Source organism: Solanum verrucosum, unplaced genomic scaffold (assembly GCF_900185275.1).
Source record: "Solanum verrucosum unplaced genomic scaffold, falcon-dt-bn FXZP01000302.1, whole genome shotgun sequence".
Taxonomy (NCBI): Eukaryota; Viridiplantae; Streptophyta; class Magnoliopsida; order Solanales; family Solanaceae; genus Solanum; species Solanum verrucosum.
Window position 1 is genome coordinate 1,538,487 of NW_026019914.1, and position 22,170 is coordinate 1,560,656.

At 39.0% G+C, this 22,170-nt stretch overlaps 2 protein-coding genes across 2 annotated transcripts; both read right to left on the reverse strand.

The window, feature by feature from the left end:
- Positions 1 to 3,955: 3,955 nt before the first annotated feature.
- Positions 3,956 to 5,465, reverse strand: LOC125822685 (uncharacterized). The gene is made up of 2 exons (XM_049502119.1): positions 5,342 to 5,465; positions 3,956 to 5,169 (listed from the first exon to the last, which is right to left on the reverse strand). The coding sequence occupies exons 1-2, from the start codon at positions 5,463 to 5,465 to the stop codon at positions 3,956 to 3,958; spliced, it is 1,338 nt and encodes a 445-aa protein (XP_049358076.1).
- A 13,127-nt stretch (positions 5,466 to 18,592) lies between these two features.
- Positions 18,593 to 19,952, reverse strand: LOC125822705 (uncharacterized). The gene is made up of 2 exons (XM_049502140.1): positions 19,922 to 19,952; positions 18,593 to 19,830 (listed from the first exon to the last, which is right to left on the reverse strand). The coding sequence occupies exons 1-2, from the start codon at positions 19,950 to 19,952 to the stop codon at positions 18,593 to 18,595; spliced, it is 1,269 nt and encodes a 422-aa protein (XP_049358097.1).
- Positions 19,953 to 22,170: the final 2,218 nt, after the last annotated feature.

Consider the following 22,170-nt stretch of genomic DNA (forward strand, 5'->3'; position numbering starts at 1 on the left):
ATATATCTCAAAATTCGTTTCGTTTTTCGAAAATCCGACTTCATATTCTTGTTTAGGGGGTCAAATTGAGTGGGAAATGGGTCTAACCCAAATTTTAGAGCAACCGTATCAAAATCCAAAATTTCCAAGTGAAGCCTTTTTCGAGGGTCTACTTTGGAGGGTCATATCTCCTAGCACACAAATTATTTGGTGGCCAATAATATATCCATGGAAAGCCCTTTGAGTTAGCTATCTAACTCACTTCGTTTCACCTTATTCGGAGTTCGGACGAAGAAGTTATGCCCATTTTCGTAAAGTCTGTCCGGCAGAAAATCCAAATTCCAGTAGCTGATTTTACTGTTCATCTACTGTTCACCCGCCTGTTTTTTTTTCTAAGTGTTGGACCCTTTTTTTCAAAGGACTTATATTAATTCCTAGATACCATAATCCAATTCCCATCCCAAAAAAAAACATTTCCCTCTCTACAATCCTCCATTTAAGAAGAAGAAGAAGTGGGAGCTAGGGCTTTGGATTCAAGGCTTTCTTCATCAATTTTCGTGGGAGATCATAGCAAAGGTATGGGGGTCTTGATCCTTGTCTAATTTTCCATACAAGGAGCCAAATCCAAAGTTACTTCAAAATATGAAAAATCTAGGTTTTCACTCAATCTCATGGGTTCTTCCATCAAATGGTTTTAAAAGGTTTCTAATGACACTTTATGGTTATATTGTTGTTGTATTGACGATTTAAGATGAAAATACTCCATGAACCCATGATTTCTCTCTATTCCTAGTTTATGCCTTTATGAAGTGGTTGCTAGATAATGAATGTATATGAATCAAACTTGTTTAAAGGTCTTTAGATTGTTGAAGTATGTCATTACCCATGCTTATTTTATGGTGTATTGTTGGTGTATTGGTATGTGAGGCTTATGGCCTTAAAGGCATAGTATGAGAAATTGGAGTGTTATCATGACATTATATGAATGAGAATCCAATGAAGATAATGTGATCATGTTATGAATGTAAAGGTGTTGTTGTAGGTTGTTCACTGTTTTGGTTGCATAATTACTACCCTAATTTCCATGCTCTTTGATTTCATTACATGCCTTCAAGGTGTTTGACAAAATGTCCAACTATGGAGAATTGATAAATTGATGTTTTAAAGCTTGAGTTATGAGATGTATGGAACTTCAAAGATGTGTTGATGACAAACTAAGCTTGTGTATATGTTCATTCCATACGTGAGATTGCATTAGAGCCTAATGAGAATTTCCTATATAAAGTGTTGCATGACCATGCCCGGTCCGGGGGAAAAGAACCGGACAACCATGTGAGAGGTTTATATCTCACCACCTAGGATGTTTGGGGTGTGACCAACATCAACCATGTGAGAGGTTTATATCTCACCACCTAAGATGTTTGGGGTGTGACCAACATCAACCATGTGAGAGGTTTATATCTCACCACCTAGGATGCTTGGGGTGTGACCAACATCAACCATGTGAGGGGTTTATACCTTGCCACCAGGGTGTCCGGGTGTGAACGGCATCCCCCATCCTAAGTTGGGGTTATAGATTGGTTGGATCATGCATACACATATGATATCTACTATTAGTATAGATTTACTTAAACATGTTTTGACTTCACTTTGATCATGCATCCTCATATTGTTATTCATAATGCCTATGAAACTATTTCTTGTATTTCGATTGTGTCCTTGTTTATTGTTGTGTTGCACCCCGCATACTTAGTACATTCCAAGTACTAACGCATATTTTGCCTACATAATGTCACCATGTAGGGACCGGAGCTACTCTTGATCCTTCTCTCCATTCACGTGGCTAGTACGACGCTTATCCGAGTTTGTTGGTGAGTCCTCAATAATTCGAGGGCTAGGTTATGTTTCTTACTCCTATGTTTTGAGACTTTAGCTTGCAATTGTATTTTAACTATGAGGGGAGCCGGTAATATGTCATGGCCCCCGTCCTATCTATGTATGTAGAGGTGTGAGTTGGACAAGTATTTTGTAAACGAGCTTGACTCTTATTCTATGATGTCATTTTGAAATGGTTTGCCTTAGTCCCTATTTCCCGTTAATTAATGTTGAATGTACTTCCGCGACCGATGAAGTGTGATGACAAGTTTGAGAGGCTTGTTTGGGGTTCCTTCGGGTTCCTCATTCGCCATGTCACGTCTAGGCCCTAGGCTTGGGTCGTGACAATTAATAACAGCAGTATCCTTCTTCTTTCTGCAAATTCCCCAAGCTGATTTACAGGTGAACTTTCCATCTTCAGTGATTTACCAGATTGCACTGTCTTGAAGTCCCTGCACTAGCTGCACATTAGTATTTATAATAGAAGGGATAAGGAGAGGAGGAACCTGTTGTCGCAATTTTTTTTCATTCCATTTTCCATCTACTAGAAAGTGTGCAATGGTAGCCTTGTTAAGACTTGATATATCAGTAGTATAATTAGCTAGGGCACCCCCTCCTAGTAAATCATCCCACCAAAAAGAGTAGCTGCCAGAGTTAATTTTCCAGCCTATATTCTCTTTAACTTTAATTTTGTTTTTCATCATGTATCTCCACATCAATGAATTTCCAGTATCCACCTTTTTTGCAATTGGATGAGCTCTTTGGCAATATTTGGCTTTAAGAAATTGACTCCATAAAGTTACTTTTGTTCTGAAATTCCACCATTGTTTGTATTGTAAGGATGTGCAAATGTCTGATAGTCTTCTGATCCCTACCCCTCCTTCAGTATATGGTAAACTCATGGTGTCAAGAGAAGCCCAATGATATTTCCTTTTATCTTGATCCCTTCCCCAGTAAAAATCAGCAATAATGGCCTCAATGTATTTGATAGTAGTACTAGGTGGAGAAATTGCAGCCATAATATGTATAGGTATAGATTGCAAGGCATGTTTGATCAAAGTAATTCTGCCCCCAAAACTAAGTACCCTTGCCTGCCAACCACATACTTTTTTGGAGACTTTCTCAACTAAATGTGAATAATAGATAATCCTCTGTCGACCAATATACAGAGGGCATCCTAGATAAGTAATAGGGCTACTTTTCTGGGAAAAAGTAGTAACTTCTTGAATGGTATGGATAGTGTCCTGTGATGTATTGTCTGGAACCATAAAATGACTTTTTTCTTTGTTAATCAACTGGCCAGAAGTATGTTCATATGCCCCTAAATTGTCCATAATGAGTTTTAGGGAATGTCTGTCAGTAGAAGCAAAAATAATAATATTATCTGCAAAACTCAAGTGGTTGATTTGGGGTCCTTTAGGTACCATAAAGAAGCCTCTATAGCTTGGATGCTGAAGTAAGGAATTAAGTAACCCGGTCAGTACCTCTGCTCCTAAAATAAATAGGGCAGGGGATAAAGGGTCACCTTGCTTAAGTCCTCTAGTGGAATGAAAGAAACCATGCCTATGACCATTAATGATAATAGAATACCAATTGTTACTCATAATTCTCCAAACTAAATAAATAAATATCTCCCCAAAACCAAATTTCCTTAGGACCAAACAGGTTAATGCCCAAGACACTCTATCATATGCCTTGGTCATATCAAGTTTGATAACCACATTCTTACCTGTGTTTGGTTTTTTAATACCATGAGTTTCTTGTGCTAACATGATACTTTCTGTTATACTTCTACCTCTTACAAACCCAGACTGATTGTCTGACAGCAATAAAGGCAGAACAGTAGCCAATCTCATGCTCAAAATTTTAGAAATTATCTTGTTGGTAAAGTTACTAAGACTGATAGGTCGAAGATCAGTGAATCTTGTAGGCTGTTCAGTTTTTGGAATCAAAACCAAGCATGTACTAGACATGAACTTAGGCATAATATTACCACAAAAGAAATATTGTACAGCTGCCAACAAATCATCTTTAATAATACCCCAACAAGCTTGATAAAATTTACCTCCTATACCATCAGGTCCTGCAGCTGAGTTTGGGTTCATAGCAGACACAACTGTCTGAGTTCCTCTATACTAGGCATTGCTTGCAACATCTCATTTTGTTCAAGAGTGACTGTTGTAGGTATGAGTTGAAGAATTCTTTCATCTATTCTATCAATAGGACTAGTAAACATTTGTTGATAATAGTCACAGGCTGCCTGAGCAATGTGTTCCTCCCCCTGTATCCACACCTCATTTGCATTACAAATTTTATGTAAATATAACCTCCTTCTTCTACTTCTCATCAAAGCATGAAAGTACTTGGTATTAGCATCACCATCTTTAAACCATTGAAGTTGTGTCTTTTGTTTAAGAACAGACTCTTGCATTTTCAAGTACCTAATGTAAGTTGCATTCAGCTGATGTAGATTCTGTCTAACAGCTGCATTGTTGTTTGTCATAAGTTCTGCATCAGAATTCCTGATAGTTTCTTCAAACTCCTTGACCTTACGAAAGATATCTCCATACTCATGTTTAGACAAGTTACTAAGGGTAGCTGTTACTTTCTTCAATTTCTGATGTAATTTCCACATTGGGTTGCCAGTAACTCCCTTTTCCCAGCACTGTTGTACTGTTTTCAAAAAAGTTTCATTGTCGACCCAAAAATGTAAGAATTTGAAATATTTGATGTGGCTCTCATTAACCTTAGTCATTTCCATTAGCAGGGGACTGTGATCTGAACCAACAGAAGATAGATTCTCTATAGTAGTTTGAGGCATAACCTCTAGCCATTTATCATTAACCATAGACCTATCTAATCTTTTCCAAACTCTAGCTTCTGCATCTCTTTGATTGCACCAAGTAAATGGAAGCCCTGTGTATCCTAAGTTAGTCAATCCACATGCCTCTATCACTCCAATAAAGTCAAAACTCTTATTCATATTATAATGTATTCCCCCAAGCTTCTCCTCTATAAAAGTGATAACATTGAAATCACCAATTGTACACCAAGGTAAATCCATATTAGCATAAAAGATTAACCTGTCCCACAAAGATCTCCTCATATAATCCTTACATTTAGCATAGCTAAAAGACATCATAAATTTCTCAGAAATATCTGTGTGCTTAAAAGTAATAGTGATGTGCTGAGCATGCTTTTCCAGAATATGACCAGTTACTTTATTAGACCAAAAAACCCAAATTTTCCCATTAGGGTTACTGACTGCATGATCCATCTGTAATTGACTTCTTACCAAGTCAATATGAGTATTGTCTGTAAAAGGTTCCAGTATAGCAATAATAGATAAATGCTGAATTTTTTTGTGTGTTTGAAGCCTTTCCAAAGACCCTTTGGTATTGATACTCCTAGCATTGCAACAAATGGTTGTAATCATTAATAACCTTTTGATTTGGACCTAGTTATGGGTCTCCTAGAGGTGTCAGACTTGTTTGTAATAGGTTGTTGAGATATTGATTATCAAGATCCAGGTCATCCTCAGAGTTAAGTGCCCCATAATCATCAGGATCAGTCTGTTGACCTGTATCAATCCTAGCTGTGTTTATACCCATACTCTGTTGCAATCTCTTTTTTATAGCCTCTCTTTTCTTTTTCTTAATCTGTCTCCTGATTTGTTATTAAATCTGCCCTGTATCTGTGACCTGTACATTTGTAATTTTCTGTTGATTATTGAAAGGGGTAGCAGGGGCTCTAGAGTCTCCACTACGGTCAAATTCCACTTCCTTATGTCTAAGAGGAGTCAGTTCCCCCCTCCCTTTTGGACACGCCTTCCTGCAAGTCAGGATGTGTCTCATGTTCCCTCCCATCCAAACCTCCAACACCTACCTCAGCAATAATATTATCAACATTATCAATGACACTAGGGGATGGGAGCATTGAGTCAATATTGTACCATCTTCCTGTATATACTTCCTTTCCTTTATTGATCTCTGTTACCTGTTTAGAAATTATATCCACCTGTAATTGCTTGGTAATGTCCTTTCCAACATTTTCTATTTTCCTGTTACACTCATCTTGACCCTTCTGATTTGTTGTTGCTGTATGAGGTCTGCTATCTCATTTGGTGCCTTTGTAATTGCCCAGAACCTCTAGACTATGTGATGACTCCTGCACATCAAGATTAATATATGTATTTTGTGTAGGAATATTAGTTATACCTGCCTGATTGGTGGCCTGTTCTGCATGTTTAGGATTGCCTCTAGGTGCCTGTAATTGATTATTGTTCCTCCTTTTTTGTGTTTGCCATTGATCGTATTGCTGATATTGCTTTTGTTCCTGGTCTCTTTGTTTATTATACTTTGATTAGTACCTTCCTTCCGATCACCTTCTTTTTGACTCTTTGGTTGAGTATTTTTGTCCATCTCTTTATAATTCTTCTTTCTCAGTGCCTCCATATCTTTTTTCTTGTTATCCTCATCCCTTTGCCTTATGGTACAATCACTTTCTAAATGTCCTTGACGCTTACAGTAAACACAGTAATCTGGAATATTGTCATATTCTATTTTTTGCCATCTCCTATCCGTGATATCCTCCCCTATATAACCCATCCATATATAAGGCGGTCTCTTTTGTGTAAGATCAACTTGTACCTTCACCCTAGCTTGACTACCCCTAGTATTTTTAATAGAGGCAGAATCTAAGTATAACACTTTACCAATAGGTGAGAGCAATCCAGTCACAAACTCCTTATTATAGCAATGCCAAGGTTGTTCTTGCAGCGAAATCCAGATAGGGACAATAGGAGTTTCTTCAGCAGGTTTAAAATTAGGAGTCCATACTTGAATTCGCATCACCTATCCAGTTATACTCATTCTTTTCTTAGTCCAAACCATATTGTAATCAAGCTCATTATCAAGATCAATGTACACATGTCTAGAACTAAAATGGGCAATTTTAACTCCACCCAATAATTGAGTTTGCAAGATGAAGTTCTTCCTAATAAGTTCTAACTTAGGCATGGTGTAACTAAATTTCCCAATGAGAGTAAATTTGAAGGCTACTGCTAAATCTCTCATCACCTCTTCTTTCACATACAAAACAGCAGGAAGGCCTTGTTTGGTGGTAATTTCAGGAGCAATCAAAGTAATGGGAACATCACATTTAGCCTGATTATATCTAAGTCTATCAGCATAGGTTTGCACCAATGTATAAAGGGCCGGTGCAGCCAAAGGATCCGTTTTGGGAAGATTAGGAGGATTAGCTGGAGGACGATCACTTCTAACATTATTTAGGTTTCAGGGTTTAGGATTTAGAGTTTAGGGTTAGGGTTTATGTTTTAGGGTTATAGGGTTTAGGTTTAGTGTTTTTTGTTAAGTATTTAGGGTTTAGGATTTAAGATTTCATTTAGGGTTTGGGTTTTAGGGTTTAAGTTTTAGGGTTTAAGATTTATGGTTTTTTTATTATTATTTGAATACCCTTGGAGGTGTAGGGGCTGAGCATCACCCCCAGGCCTTAGCATTAATAAAAGCAAAATTACAAGGAAGGGGACATAAACCTTACCTCCGCTTAATGGTGGTACAAGAATTGGTAGCCTACTAAGCATCCTTAGTAGGTTCTCCAACTCCTCCCCAAACTAGAAAAGAAACCTATCTTCTATGCACCTATGTGAGAGGACTCCTCTCTATACATGGAATCTAGGAAAGCAAAAATGAGGGAGACTCTCCCTTTACAAGTAATGTAAAGGAAATGACTCAACTAAGGACTATCCTAACAACAGAGTAGCCAAAGTGTTGATGATTGGATGATCATCAAAGAAGGGTTTGATTGAGTTCAAGCTCCTTACAAATCCTTCTTTACTGGAAATGGATTAAGGTGGTTCCTTAATTCTCTTCAACTTCCTTCTTCTGAAACCTGCCATGCCTACCATGTCCAGTTGAAGGTATGCTGCTGCTAGATTGGGGAGCTGCTGTGTGTTGAAATAAACAAGTGGGCTGGTCAGCTAATGATTGTTGTTGGAGAGTCTATCTGCTACAAAGTTGACCTCTCGAAGTGTATGGATACACTTAATCTGAGGGAAATTGGAGGAGAATTGTTGTAGCCTTTGCATTTGGCCAGAAACGGACCACGGAGTCGCTGTTTTGTTCAAAAAATAGTCCGCAAGAAGTTGGGAGTCAACTTCGAGAATGACCCTGTTATAATTCAAATGAGCACACCAAGTTAAGCCTAGGGCTGGAAATTTAGGAGCGTTAAGCTTAGAGATAGAAATTAGAGAGAGAAACAGTTGTGAAATGGGGAAGTGATGGGTTTAGGGTTTAGGGTCTTCTGTTTAGGTCTTAGGTTGTAAAGTCTAGAGTTTAAGGCTTAGGGTATAGGGTTTTGGGTTGAAGGTTTAGAGTTTAGGGTTTACGGGTTTGGGTTTGTGGTTAAAGGTTTAGGGTTGAGGGTTTAGGTTTAAGGATTTAGGGTTTAAGTTTAGGGTTTCGGGTTTAGGGTTTAGGGTTTAGGGTTTAGGGTTTAAGATTTAGGGTTTAGGGTTTAGGGTTTAGGGTTTATGGTTTATGGTTTAGGATTTAGGGTTTTGGGTTTATTGTTTAGGGTTTAGGGTTTATGGTTTAGGTTTAGGGTTTAGGGTATAGGTTTATAGATTTAGGCTTTTGGGTTTACGGCTATAATTTAGGCTTTAGGGTTTAGGGTTTAGAGTTTAGAGTTTATGGTTAAGGCTTTGGGGTTTAGGCTTTAGGTTTTAAGGTTAAGGGTTTTGGGTTTAGGGTCTAGGGTTAGGGTTAGGGTTTAGGGTTTAGGGTTTAGGGTTTATGGTTTATGGTTTATGGTTTAGGGTTTCGGGTTGAGGGTTTAGCGTTAGGATTTAGGGTTTAGGGTTTAGGGTTTAGGGTTAGGATTTAGTGTTTTGATTTTAGGGTTTAGGGTTTAGGGTTTAGGGTTTAGAGTTTAGGATTTAGGTTTAGGGTTTAGGTTTAGGGTTTAGGGTTTAGAGTTAGGAATTAGGGTTTTGGGTTTAGGCATTTGGCACTAGGGTTAGGGTTTAGTGTTTAGGATTTAGGGTCTTTGGTTTAGGGATTAGGTGTATAGTCTATAGTTTAAGGTTTAGGGTATAGGTTTTCGGATGTTGGGTTGAAGGTTTAGGGTTTAGGGGTTTGGGTTTGTGATTATGGGTTTAGGGTTGAGGGTTTAGGTTTTAGTGTTTTGGGTTTTAGGTTTAGTTTTGGTTTAGGGTTTAGGTTTTAGGGCTTAGGGTTTATGGTTTAGGATTTAGGATATAAGGATTAGGGTTTATGGTTTAGGGTAGGGTTTCAGGATTATTGTTAAGGGGTTTTGGGTTTATGGTTTAGGTGTAGGGTTTAGGTTTTAGGGTTTAGATTTTAGGGTATAGGGTTTAAGGTTTAGGGTTTAGGGTTTTGGGTTTAGGTTTAGGGTTTAGGCTTTAAGGTTTAAGATTTAAGGTTTACAGTTAGGATTTAGGATTTAGGATTTAGGGTTTAGGGTTTAGAGTTTAGGGTTTATGGATAAGGGTTGTGTGTTTAGGGTTTGTGGATAAGGAATGTGGGTTTAGGGTTTATGTTTTAAGGTTTAGGGTTTTGGGTTTAAGCTGTAGGGTTTAGGGTTTAGGGTTTAGGGTTTAGGGTTTAGACTTTAGGCTTTAGGGCTAGGGTTTCGGGTATGGGGTTTAGGGTTTGGGGTTTAGGGTTTAGGGTTAGGATGTAGGGTTTTGGTTTTAGGAATTAGGGCTTAGGGTTTAGGGTTTAGAGTTTAGTATATAAGGTTTAGGGTTGAGGATTTTTCTTTTTTTTTTTTCTGATTATTATTTGAATGACCCTTGAAGGGGTCAGGGGCATAGGAACACCCCCAGGCCTTAACATTAATGAAGCAAAAAAATAGAAGGAGGGGACATAAACCTTACCTCCGATCCTAAGGTGGTTCTGAGTTCTCTTTCCTACTAAGGAAAGACCTCTCATCCCCTTACAATAAAAAGACTAGAAAAATCCTAAAGAGAGGACTCCTCTCTATACAATAATCTAGTAATGCATAAACAAGGGAGACTCTCCCCTTACATAATAAGAAAAGACAAATAAGGACTAAGGAGAGCTAAACCTAACAATAGTTAAAGATTTTTTTTTTATAAAGGTATCAAAAGGATTCATGGAGGTCGCTTGATTCTCTTTAATTTCTTTCTTCTGAAATATGATATTCCCATTCGTTCTAATAAAAAACTTCCTTTGACTACTGCTGGAAGTTGTTGGACAGTGTAATAGTGCTGCACTATATCGGTTTTGTGGCTTCTTTTAGAGAGGAAGTCTGCTGTGGAGTTTGCTTCCCTGAAGGTATGCTGACAACTGAAAAAATCCAGCTACCTGGTATAATTAATAAGCTCCTGAATTGATTGTTGCAGCTGCCAGGAGGTTTCGCAGTGAGCTGTAGCCATTTCACAAGGAGTTCTGAATCCACCTCTAGCAATATTTTCTTTAGCCATGTTGTAAACACCACTCAATACCATGAGAGGCTGCTAGAGTCTCGGCCTGGTTGTTGGAGCCATTCCCAAATGGTATAGAAAAAGCATCACTAGCTCACCCTTATGATCTCTCAAGATTCCCCCTCCTCCTATCTTGCCCGGGTTGTTGAGCGCACTACCATCCGTATTGAGTTTTAGGATATTCTGAGGAGGTTTTTCCCAACTAATTTGCCAAATTCTGATGTCCTGCTTGCACAGCTCAATAATCTTGATCATTTCATGCCAAGTCGTAGGCTACTGAATATAGAGTAGGCTATGTTAATCAAAAGATAGATATCTTTGGTAATGAGGAATTTAACTGAGTAATACTTGACTGTTTGCTCCCATATTTTGCAGCACACCTGTTCTTCCATAGATTCGAACACACAATAATAGGGGCTGCCTGTAAAATCAATTTGTGCACATCATTTTTATTCTCCATCCCCCACCAGCTATATAGAATGTCCTTTATATATGTTTGCTTGTGATAAACACCACAAGGAGCTGAAAACCATTCCCAAATGTATTTAGCAAAATCACCATTCACAAAAATGTGATTAATGTCGTCCTTCCCAGGTCTTCTACAGCAAGAGCAGTTAACTGGAGAAGATCCAAATGTAGTGATCTTTTCATTTGTGGGAAGTTTGTATCTCAACGCCCTCCAAACGAGAAAAGATATTTTGAATGGTACATATTTGTGCCATATGTGGAGTTAATATTGTTGCTGTCTTTTTTCTGTCTGCAGATCTGCCAGGCTGTTGCACATGAGAAGTCACCACTACCAGTAGGTTTCCACACTGCCTCATCTAGCATCCCTGGCTGGTAGTGAAATTTGTAACTCAATATTTTGTGATCAAATGGAGGGGGGCTTCCTGTCTTAACACTGTCTCATACCAATGCCCATTTTGCAGAAAATATGAAACAGTAATGTTATTGAGGTTGTTGATGGTGTCATCGTGTTGTGCAAGTTGCCCTTCACCCAACCAGTCGTCCCACCAAAATAAACTGTTTCCAGAATGTACTTTCCATGTGATATGAGGTTCAATGATAGTCTTATTCTTCATCATATATTTCCAAACAAGAGATTGCCCTAATCCCATTTTTTGGCAATGGGATTGGATCTCTGACAATATTTAGCCCTCAAAAATTGGCTCCAAAGAAAATTTTTGGTTCTAAAGTTCCACCATTGCTTGATTTGAAGAGCTTTGCAAGTATCTTCTAATTTCCTCACTCCAATGCCCCCCTCCTCATAAGGGTAACTTAAGGTTTCCCAAGAAGCCCAATGATACTTTTTCTTCTCCTTGTCCCAACCCCAAAAGAAATCTGCCGTGACTCTCTTAATGTAGTTGAGAGTTGTTTTGGGATGAGAAATAGAAGCCATGGTATGTATAGGAATAGACTGCAAAACATGTTTAATCAAAGTAATCCTTCCTCCAAAACTCAAGATCCTTGTTTGCCAGACACTGATTCTTTTCACCATTTTCGCCACCAACTCTGAATAATAAATGATTGTCTAGCCTTATATATATAAAGGGCAGCCCAAATATGAGATAGGGCTGGCCTTCTGATGAAAACCAGTGATATCTTTTACCATGTCAATAATTTCCATAGGTGTGTTAGTGGGTATCATGAAGTGACTCTTTTCTTTGTTGATGCTTTGATCAGAAACAACCTCATAAGTGCTAAGAGTTTTCATGATGAGTTGCAAGGAACCTGTAGTGGCAGCAGTAAATATAATTACATCATCTGCAAAACATAAATGATTAATTTGAGGACCTCTAATCTGCATATGGAAGCCTTTATAATTCTGGTCTTGATGTAGAAGGTTCAACATCCTGGATAGGACCTCAGCACCTAAAATTAATAGGGCAGGGGATAGAGGGTCCCCTTGTTTGAGGCCTCTAGTGGAATGAAAAAAACCATGTCTGGATCCATTCACAATAACTGAATACCAATTGTTACTCATAATCGTCCAAACTAGATCAATAAAGACCTCTCCAAAACCCATAGTCCGCATAGCAATACAGGTGAAGGCCCAAGACACTCTATCATAGGCTTTGGCCATATCAAGTTTAATCACAACATTATCCCCTTCCTGAGGTTTTTTAATGTAGTGAGTGATTTCCTGGGCCAACATGATTATTTCTGAGATGCTTCTCCCTTTGACAAAACCAGATTGGTTCTCATAAATAAGATTAGGAAGAATAGGGGCTAATCTTAAACATAGAATCTTGGAAATGATTTTATTAGTAAAGTTGGTCAAACTGATCGGCCTGAATTCACTGAAGTTGTTAGGATGTTCAGTCTTAGGTAAGAGAACTAAACAAGCATGGGACATAAATTTAGGCATTATGTGCCCACTGAAATATGATTGAATAGCTAGGAGCAGATCAGCCTTTACAATTTCCCAGCAGCTTTGGTAAAATTTACTTACAAACCCATCCGGACGAGATGCAGAGTTAGGGTTCATTGCAAATACAACATTTCTAACCTCCTCCATACTAACCATCTCCTGCATGCTTTGATTTTGCTGATCAGCAACTTGTCTTGGTAAGCATTGAAGAATATGGTCAGCTATTCTGTCTTTTTTTCCAAAAAAAATCTTTTGAAAATATTTGCTAGTAGCCTGACCAATTCCCTTGTCTCCTTTGACCCAAATACCACTGTCATCACTGATTTTATGAATAAATAATCTTCTCATTCGTCCCCTCATGATTGCATGAAAATATTTTGAGTTAGCATCACCTTCCTTAAACCATTGAAGTTGAGTCTTTTGTTTAAGGATAGATGATTCCAACTTAAGATATTTTATGTAATTAGCATTGACATAATGAAGCTTCGTCCTGTTGGCCTCAGAATTATTTGTAATAATTTCCTCCTCTGCTGCTCTAACCTGTTCCTCGAAACTTCTGACAGCACTGAAGATATCCCCAAACTCTTTCCTGGACCAAGCACTAAGAGTGGTAGCAAGTCTCTTCATTTTTGATGCAGTCTCTACATAGGGTTTCCCTGCACCTCTCTATTCCAGCATTCCTCTACTATTTTCATAAAAGAATCACTGTCAGTCCAACAATAAAGGAATTTGAAATATTTAGTGTGTTGCTCCTCTTTGGCAATGAGCTCCATAAGTAGTGGTGTATGATCAGATCCTACTGAAGGTAAATGGGTTATGGTATTCTGAGGCATCACCTCCAGCCATTTGTCATTAACCATGGCTCTATCAAGCCTTTTCCAGACCCTTGCTTCCTTAGCCCTTTGATTACACCATGTGAAGTGTTCACCACTATAGCCAATATCAATCAAACCACAAGTCTCAATCACACGAAGAAAGTCAAAACTTTTGTTCATATTATAAGGCAGCCCCCCTAACTTTTCTTCTGTAGAAGTAATCACATTAAAATCACTAATAGTGCACCAAGGTTCCTCCTTACTAGAATAGTGAGTCAGTTTATCCCACAGAGGTCTTCGAAGATGCTCCTTGCATTTTGCATAAATAAAAGTAATGATGAATTTTTCACTACATTCCACATGATTTAACTCACAAGTAATATGTTGATCCTCAGCTTCCAAAGTAGTGCAAGTTACATCAGTGTTCCAGAAAATCCATATTTTTCCATTGTTATTGTAATGAACTTGGTCCATATTCAATTGACTTTTGTAAGTGTTAATCTGAACATTATCAGCAAATGGTTCAAGAATTGCTATCAAAGTGATATTATGTAGCTTCTTGAGAGTTTGAAGTCTTTCAAGAGATCCTTGGGAGTTGATACTCCTCGCATTCCAGCAAAGAACTGTGATCATCAAAAACCTCTACTTCTAAACCTGGTGTTGGGTCTGCTTGAATTAGCATATGTGTTGGTATTAGCTTGCTTGGAGTTTTGTCTACCTCTAGGAGATAGCCCTTGTTGATTAGACACCTCTTGAATCTCTTGTTGAAACATTGTAGACCCAAATGCCTTAATAAGCTGCCTGTTTGTCTCCTCCTCTTCCTCTTCATTTTCATTCAAAGATTGAGTATCTTGATCAAATTCATCTTCAGACTGCATGATATCATATTCATCCCCTTCATCTTGAGTATTTTGGCCAGTGTTAACTTTTGAATTTTTCTGCTGACTTCCTGCATCATTACCCTGTAACCCTGTTTCTGCTTGTTGTCTTCTTTTTATAGCCTGTCTCTTTTTCTTGCCCATTTTTCCTCTAGATTTGTTATTTGGAGTTTTCTCTCCAAATTCTTCCTCAATAATGTTTAAGTCCTGCCTTCAATACCTACTGCTCCCTTCTTCTGCTGAATCTGGCTATTGGTAGCAGGCCAATCACTCTGACCCTTCTGCTTGTTTGTAGTCTCTAGGAACCTTTACCTGTTCCACTGTACTGGCAACCTGTTTGGACCCACTTTTATCAGTATCCTGAACCAGGGGACCTTTCTGAGTTTCCTGCGCATGATGGATTGCTTTGACATTGTTATGAGTATTGGTTGCATGGGCTCTAAGGTCTCTACTAAGGTCATTGTGAACCCCCTCATGCATAACATGAGACAAATTCCCCCCTTTGGATACCCCATCCTGCAAGTTAGTTGGATTCTCCTGACACCCTCCATCCATCCCTCCATAAACTTCATTAGAGTTTTCAGCATCAACATAAATAGCATGGGGGAATGGGGTACTGGGAGAGATAAGTCAATACATGTGGTCTTGTTATTATTATTAGCTATGACTTACTCATGTTGCAAATTCATTTTAATGTGATTAGAATCTGTAGGTGGGTTATCTTTTAACCCTTCAGCTCTTTGCAATCCATGGTCTAATATTTCAATATTGGTGCTTCCCCCAGCAGTGTCTTTGCTTGGTTGTTCCTGCATTGTTAAATCAATATAATTATTGTGAATAGGAATATTACATATACCTGTTGTGGAAGATGCCTGATGCATATTAGCTTTGGTTGTCTTAGATTGTGGTGATACAGGTCTCCATGTTGTTTTGGGAGGTGGATGTTCTTGGTTTTTAGTCTGCTTCCTTTTCTGAATTTTCCATTGCTCTTCCTGATCTGTGACTTCTTGGTACTGCTGATTCTATTGTCCCTTCTTGAATGCCTATTGCTGGTTTGTGTGTTGCTGCTGCACTTGATTTTATTTTTGGGTCTCACCATTCTTGTATTCCTTTTATTGCATTATATGTTGCTGACCTTGTGGCATTGTACTTGTTTCTATTATACCACTGCCTTGTCCACTATTTGTTTTGTTTTGTTTTTCATTTTCCATTTCTTTCCTCCTTTTGAAGTCCTCATCTCTCCTTTTAATAGTACACACATTATCCAGGTGCCCTTGATGTGTACAATACATACAATAGTCTGGGATACCTTCATATTGAATTTTTTTCCATCTTCCTTTGTTTGGATCCGCATTCTTGAAACCCATCCAAATGTGAGGAGGTCTAGCTTTGCTAAGGTCAACCTGGACCCTCACCCTAGCCATACTGCCTCTAGTCCTTTGGGAGGTAGGGGAATCTTGGTATAGAACCTATCCAATAGATTCCAGGACAGTAGTCAAAAGAACTTTATTGTAACAATGCCATGGTAGTTCAGGTAAAGCAACCCAAATAAGAACTATAGGAGTTTCTTCTTCAGGAGTAAAATCAGGGGTCCAAGCTTGAATTCTCATTATTTGACCTTCTATACTCGTCTTTTGTTTAGTCCAAACCGTAACATAATCAAATTCATTATCAAGGCCAATGTACACATGTCTAGAATTATAGTGGCCAATTTTCTCTCCCCCTGTTAGCTGGGTCTGAATTGTGAAACTTTTTCTAATCATCTCCATTTTAGGCATGGTATTGGTAAATTTGACCACTAGAGTATATTTACAGAATTCAACCAATTTAATACTATAATCAGTTTCTTCAAGAAGAACAACAGGTAATCCTTGTCTAGTAGTATGAATATGATCATTCAAAACAATAGGGATTTCTTTTTTGGATTGATTGTACCTTAGACGAGCAGCAAATGATTGAACGATGGTGAATGGGGCAGGTTCCGGGACTCTGTTCTGTTTCGCATTGGTTTGATCCTGACTTTGTTGTTGACCCTTTGATTGTTTTCCATTGTCTTGAGTAATATCATTGTTCACCTTGGTGATAACATCTCCCTTCCTTTGATTATTAGAGTCATACCTAGTGTAAATGTTAGAGATCTTAGGAAAATTGTTGTGGTAGTTCATGTTGGCTTTGTCATTGCTATCATAAGTTCTACTTTTGCCTCCTTGTAGGTTTAGTTCCTTAGGTTGCTCCTGAAATCGCTCTTTGTCTGTGTGACCTTGGTTTTGTACCTGTTTCGACACTTCAACAGACCTACTGATGTGCTCATTTACCACATTGTGTATATGAGCCTCGGTGTTATCAGCCAAGGATTGTTTATTATTTTTTGTAACTGAATTACATGTCTGCAATTCATGGTTCTTAGACTGCTTCACTTGGCTTATTCGATCCTTTTCCTATTGTTGTGGTTGTCCAAGTTCACCAGTTGGCTTGTCCTGTATTGTTGCGGCCTGCATTGCATATGTAATGGGAATTGGAGTTATGTTAGTGGAAATACCTTTAATACCAAATAAAAAATTAGAGGAATGAGCTTCATTCGATGAAATTTCAGAGTTATGAATCTTTGTGTGTTGCTCATTGGTCTGCTGCCCATTCAAACTGTTTTCCTGCATTGCATCATCTCGGTCTTGTGAGGTTCTTGCCCCTAGCTGAGAATTTGCATCTAACTGGATGTTAATTCCTGCAGATCTGTCTGGTAATGAGCCACTTCCTTCACTGATATGCACAATTCTACTAGTCCCTTCATTGACATTCTTTGGATGATCAGTTGGTCGATTCACTTGATTGTCAATGATATTTCCTCCATCAAGATTGCTTGAAATCTCTGAAAGATGTATGTCTACTGGAGGGGAAAAAATCATATTCCCACATTTTTCATGAACCCCGGCGACCTTGGATCGATTTTCACCGGAATTCTCCCCGCTGACGATTCCACCATCCATTTGGACTCAGATATCTATGAGATGTACGCCATCTTGAGGTGAGTAATCCCTAGTGGTTGATACAGTTCGAATTTGACCAGAGGTGACTTGAATTTGACGGCGCGACTCAGGCGATTCATTCGCGTTTCTCTCTGCAATCTCTTCGTGCTTGCGATCGATTGGGACGGTGAAATCGATTGATTTTTTGCTATGTTGCAGATCGGGACTATAGAATCCATGACTCCTAACACTTTTCCATAATTCGATCCAGTAGTTTCATAGGAAATAATTTTTGTAATTCCTTCCAGCTCCGTCTCCGAAAACACTGTGTTGACCGTGTCTGTATCTTGCGATTTCGAGGAGCTTTGGGATGTATAATGGGATGTGAGTAATTGGGGTTTGTTGCCATTGCCATGGCGCTCCGATTGACCTTGGTTCGGTGGCCGGATGAGCTCCATCGGTGGCTCACGCGCCATTCCAGTGGTGTGCGCGTCTGTTGAGTGAGTAACCGTTAGAGACAGCTGCTGGAGCGCTTTTATTAGTTAGAGAACTTAGAGAGAGAAAACATTTTAGAAATAAGAGTGCGATCGGGTTTAGGGTTTAGAGTTTGGATTTAGGGTTTAGGGTTTAGGGTTTAGGGTTGAGGGTCGTCGGTTTAGGGCTTAGGGTGTAAATTCTATAGTTTAATGTTTAGGGTATAGGGTTTCAGGTTTTTTTTATTTATTTATTTATTTGAATGACCCTTGGAGGGGTCAGGGGCTTAGCTACACCCCCAGGCCTTAACATAGATAAAAGAAACAAAGTACATAGAGGGGGACATAAACCTTACCTCCAATTAATGGTGGTATGAGAGTTGGTAGCCTACTACGTACCTTAGTAGGTTCTCCAACTCTCTCCCAAACTACTAACGAGCCTATCATCTAAGCACCTATATGAGAGGACTCCTCTCGATACAAAGAATCTAGGAAAGCATAAATGAGGGAGACTCTCCCTTTACAAGAAAAAGACTAAATAAAAATCTTTCCTACCAAGGGACAGTCTGTAAGGAGTGACTGGTAGATCATCCAACAAAAGAGATCCTGAGGAAGTTCTGGCTTCTTCATTGGAGCTCTAGGCAATGAAATTTAAGGAGGTTCTTTAATTCTCTTCAATTTTCTTCTTCTGAAGCTTGCCATACTTGCGAGGTCCTGCTGAGGATAAGTTGCTGCCAGTTTGGGGAGTTGCTAGACGTTGAAGTACACGTCAGGACTGGAGAGCTGGTGGCTGTGTTTGGAGAGTGAGTCCGCCACAAAATTTGCCTCCCTAAGAGTATGAATGCACTTGAAGTGAGTGAATTGAGTGACAATTTGGCGAAGCTTTTGCATTTGGAGTGAGATAGACCACGGTGTTGATGTGCTGTTCATGAGCCAATCCACAAGGAGTTGGGAGTCCACTTCAAGGATCACGTTCATATAATTCAATTGTACACACCACGATAAACCAAATAAGGCAGCTTCCACCTCCGTTTGGTTATTGGTTCCCTCGCCTAATGGAGTTGAAAATGCAAAGATAATTTCTCCCAAAGAATTCCTGAGCACACCCCATGCTCCTATGCTGCCCGGATTACTCAAGGCACTCCCATCCGTATTTAATTTAACCCACATGGCTGGTAGTTTAATCCACTGGACAGCAGTGACCTTGATGTCGTGAGTACATTTTTCAATGAGTGTGCAAAGCTTGTTCCATCCCAAAGGCCAAGATATATATGGAAAAGTTGTGTGCAGCAGCTTGAAGGTGTCCAAAATCACTAAGTGCTTAACTGTTGCAATGTTGGATTGTTTGCCTCCATATTTTTTTGCGCATCTATTTTTCCACAAATTCCAACAAATAAAAATTGGAGTAGATTGGAGAATACGCTTGTGTGCTTCGTTATATTGAGTAGAACTCCACCACCTCATGATCATATTTCTAAGAGGCAGAAAGTCGGTTTGGATGCCTAACTGAACAACAAAAAATCTCCAAACATTCTTGGCAAAGCTCCCTGTATTAAAAATGTGTTCAATGGTGTCTGCACCTGGAGAATGACAGTAGTAGTAGTCACTTGGTTCGACTCCAAACTTAGACAGCTTTTCGTTGGTAGGGAGTTTGCCTCTTATTGTTCTCCGTAACAAAAAGTAACATTTGAAGGGAATATTACGATTCCAAGTGTTGGAGTTAAACTTGGTTTTGGCTCTTTTTTCTCTAATAATATCCCAGGCAGAAGAGACTGTAAAGAGACCATTCGAATTGAGGTTCCATATTGCCAGGTCCGGATGAGCTTGCTGTATTTGTATTGGAGTGGACAGAATTGCAGGTAATTGGTTCTGAGGAGCAAGCCTGATCAGTTTGTCGACATTCCACTGCCCAGTTGCCATAAAATCAGCGATAGTTTCATTATCTAATCTGTGGCTAATGGTTGTGAATTGAGCAAGAGGTCCTACTCCTAACCAGTTGTCCCACCAAAAAGAACAGGAGCCATTTTTAATTTTCCATTGGATATGTTTTTCCACCTAAAGTTTGTTTCTCATGAGAACCTTCCATGCTTGAGACTCTCCCGTATCCCATTTTTTTCTTATGGGATTCGATCTTTGGCAATATTTAGCTCTAAGAAACTCTCCCCAAAGAGTTTGCTTGGTTCTAAATATCCACCAATGTTTGAATTGAAATGCTTGACAAACATCACTCATTTGCCTTACTCCTATTCCCCCTTCCTCATACAGAAAGCTGAGGTTTTTCCATGATGACCAATGATACTTTTTCTTGTCATCTCTTCTTCCCCAAAAAAAGTCAACCATAATACTTTGAATCTGTTTAAGGGTACTGGAGGGGGGGAAGGGTTTCAGGTTGTGGGTTGAAGGTTTAGGGTTTAGAATTTTGGGTCTGTGGTCAAGGGTTTAGGGTTGAGCGTTCAGGTTTTAGGTTTTAGGGTTTGTGTTTTAGAGTTTGGTTTAGGGTTTAGGTTTTAGGGTTTAGGGTTTATGGTTTAGTGTTTAGGGTTTAGGGTTTAGGGTTTAGAGTTTAGGGTTAATGGTTTCTGGTTTTAGGTTAATGGTTTAGGGTTTTAGGTTTATTTTTTAGGGTTTAGGGTTTATGGTTTAGGTTTAGGGTTTAGGGTTTAGGGTATAGGGTTTAGTGTTTAGGCTTTAAGGTTTAAGATTTAGGGTTTATGGTTAGGAATTAGGGTTTAGGGTTTAGGGTTTAGGGTTTAGAGTTTAGGGTTTAAGGTTAAGGGTTTGGGGTTTAGGGTTTAGGTTTGGTTTAGGGTTTTGGGTTTTGGGTTTATAGTTTAGGGTTTATGGTTTATGGTTTATGGTTTGGGGTTTAGGATTTAGAGTTTAGGGTTTAGGGTTTAGGGTTTAGGATTAGGGTTTTAGGTTTTGGGTTTTGGGTTTCGGGTTTACGGTTTAGGGTTTAGGATTAGGATTTAGGTTTTTGATTAGGATTTAGGCTTTTGATTTTAGGGTTTTCTATTAGGATTTAGGGTTTTTATTTTAGGGTTTAGATTTTAGGGTTTAGGGTTTAGGGTTTTGGGTTTAGAGTTTTGGGGTCAGGGGCTTAGCAACACCCCCAGCCATTAACTTATAAAGCAAAAATTACAAGGAGGGAGACATAAGCCTAACCTCCGATCCTATGGTGGTTCAGTTGTCGACCTTTCTACAAGGTTAGTCAACTCATCTCCTTCAAAAAAAAGGAGAAACCAAGAAACTAAGCACCTAAAAGAAAGGAATTCTCTCAATACAAAGATTCTAGGAATCATAAACTAGGGACTCTCTCCCTTTACAAATTAGAAAGAAAACCTATACCCATACAAAAAAGCTATAATTCTTTAAACTATTGCTAGGTTGAAAAGATAGTATCCAACCTCAAGGGGGTTCTTTGATCCTCTTAATCTTCTTTCTCCTGAAGCTTGCTATTTCCAGCATGACTTATTGATGGTAAGCTTTTGCTTTCTTTGGCAATTGTTGACTGTTGAAGTATAGTTGTGGGCTAGGGAACTTATGACTGTGTTTTGCAAGGCAATCGGCCACAAAGTTGGCTTCTTTGTAGATATGTTTACACCTGGATTCATGTGCCTTCCTGGTGTGTGCTTGGAGTCGCTGTACTTGCTTGCTAATGCTCCATGGAGGGTTTGTTTTGATCTTGATCCAATCCACCAGAAGTTGTGAGTCTACTTCCGAAAGGATAGTCTTGTATCCTAGTTCCAAAGATCATGTCATCCCAAAAATAGCTACTTCTAATTCGGCTTTGTTGTTAGTTCCCTCCCCCAAGGGAGTGGCAAATGCTAGTAACATTTCCCCTGCATAATCCCGTAGTATACCCCCTGCTCCTATTCTGCTTGGGGTGCTCAAGGCACTATCGTCAGTGTTGAGTTTCACCCACTGATCTAGAAGTTTGAGGGTTTAGGTTTTAGAGTTTACGGTTTAAGGTTTTGGGTTTTGGTTTTAGGGTTTACAGTTTAGGGTTTAGAGTATAGGGTTTAGGGTTTATGGTTTAGAGTTTAGGGTTTATGGTTTAGGGTTTAGGGTTTCGGGTTTATTGTATAGGGTTTTGGGTTTATGGTTTAGGTTTAGGTTTAGGGTTTAGGCTTTAGGGTTTAAGATTTAGACTTTATGGTTATGATTAAGGGTTTAGGGTTTAGGGTTAAGGGTTGAGAGTTTAGGGTTTAGAGTTTAGAGTTTAGGGTTTACGGTTTAGGTTTTGGGGTTTAGGGTTTATGTTTTACGATTTAGGGCTTTGGGTTTAGGGTTTAGGGTTAGGGTTTAGGGTTTAGGGTTTAGGGTTT

Excerpts from the sequence above, each read along its gene's own strand:
- LOC125822685 (XM_049502119.1), bottom strand. The coding sequence starts at position 5,465 with ATGGGTATAAACACAGCTAGGATTGATACAGGTCAACAGACTGATCCT. Across the intron at positions 5,170-5,341 it reads CAACAACCTATTACAAACAA|ACAATACTCATATTGACTTG; the intron begins GTCTGACACCTC and ends AACCTTTTACAG.
- LOC125822705 (XM_049502140.1), bottom strand. The coding sequence starts at position 19,952 with ATGGGATACGGGAGAGTCTCAAGCATGGAAG. Across the intron at positions 19,831-19,921 it reads GAGAGTCTCAAGCATGGAAG|GAGTAGGACCTCTTGCTCAA; the intron begins GTTCTCATGAGA and ends ACAACTGGTTAG.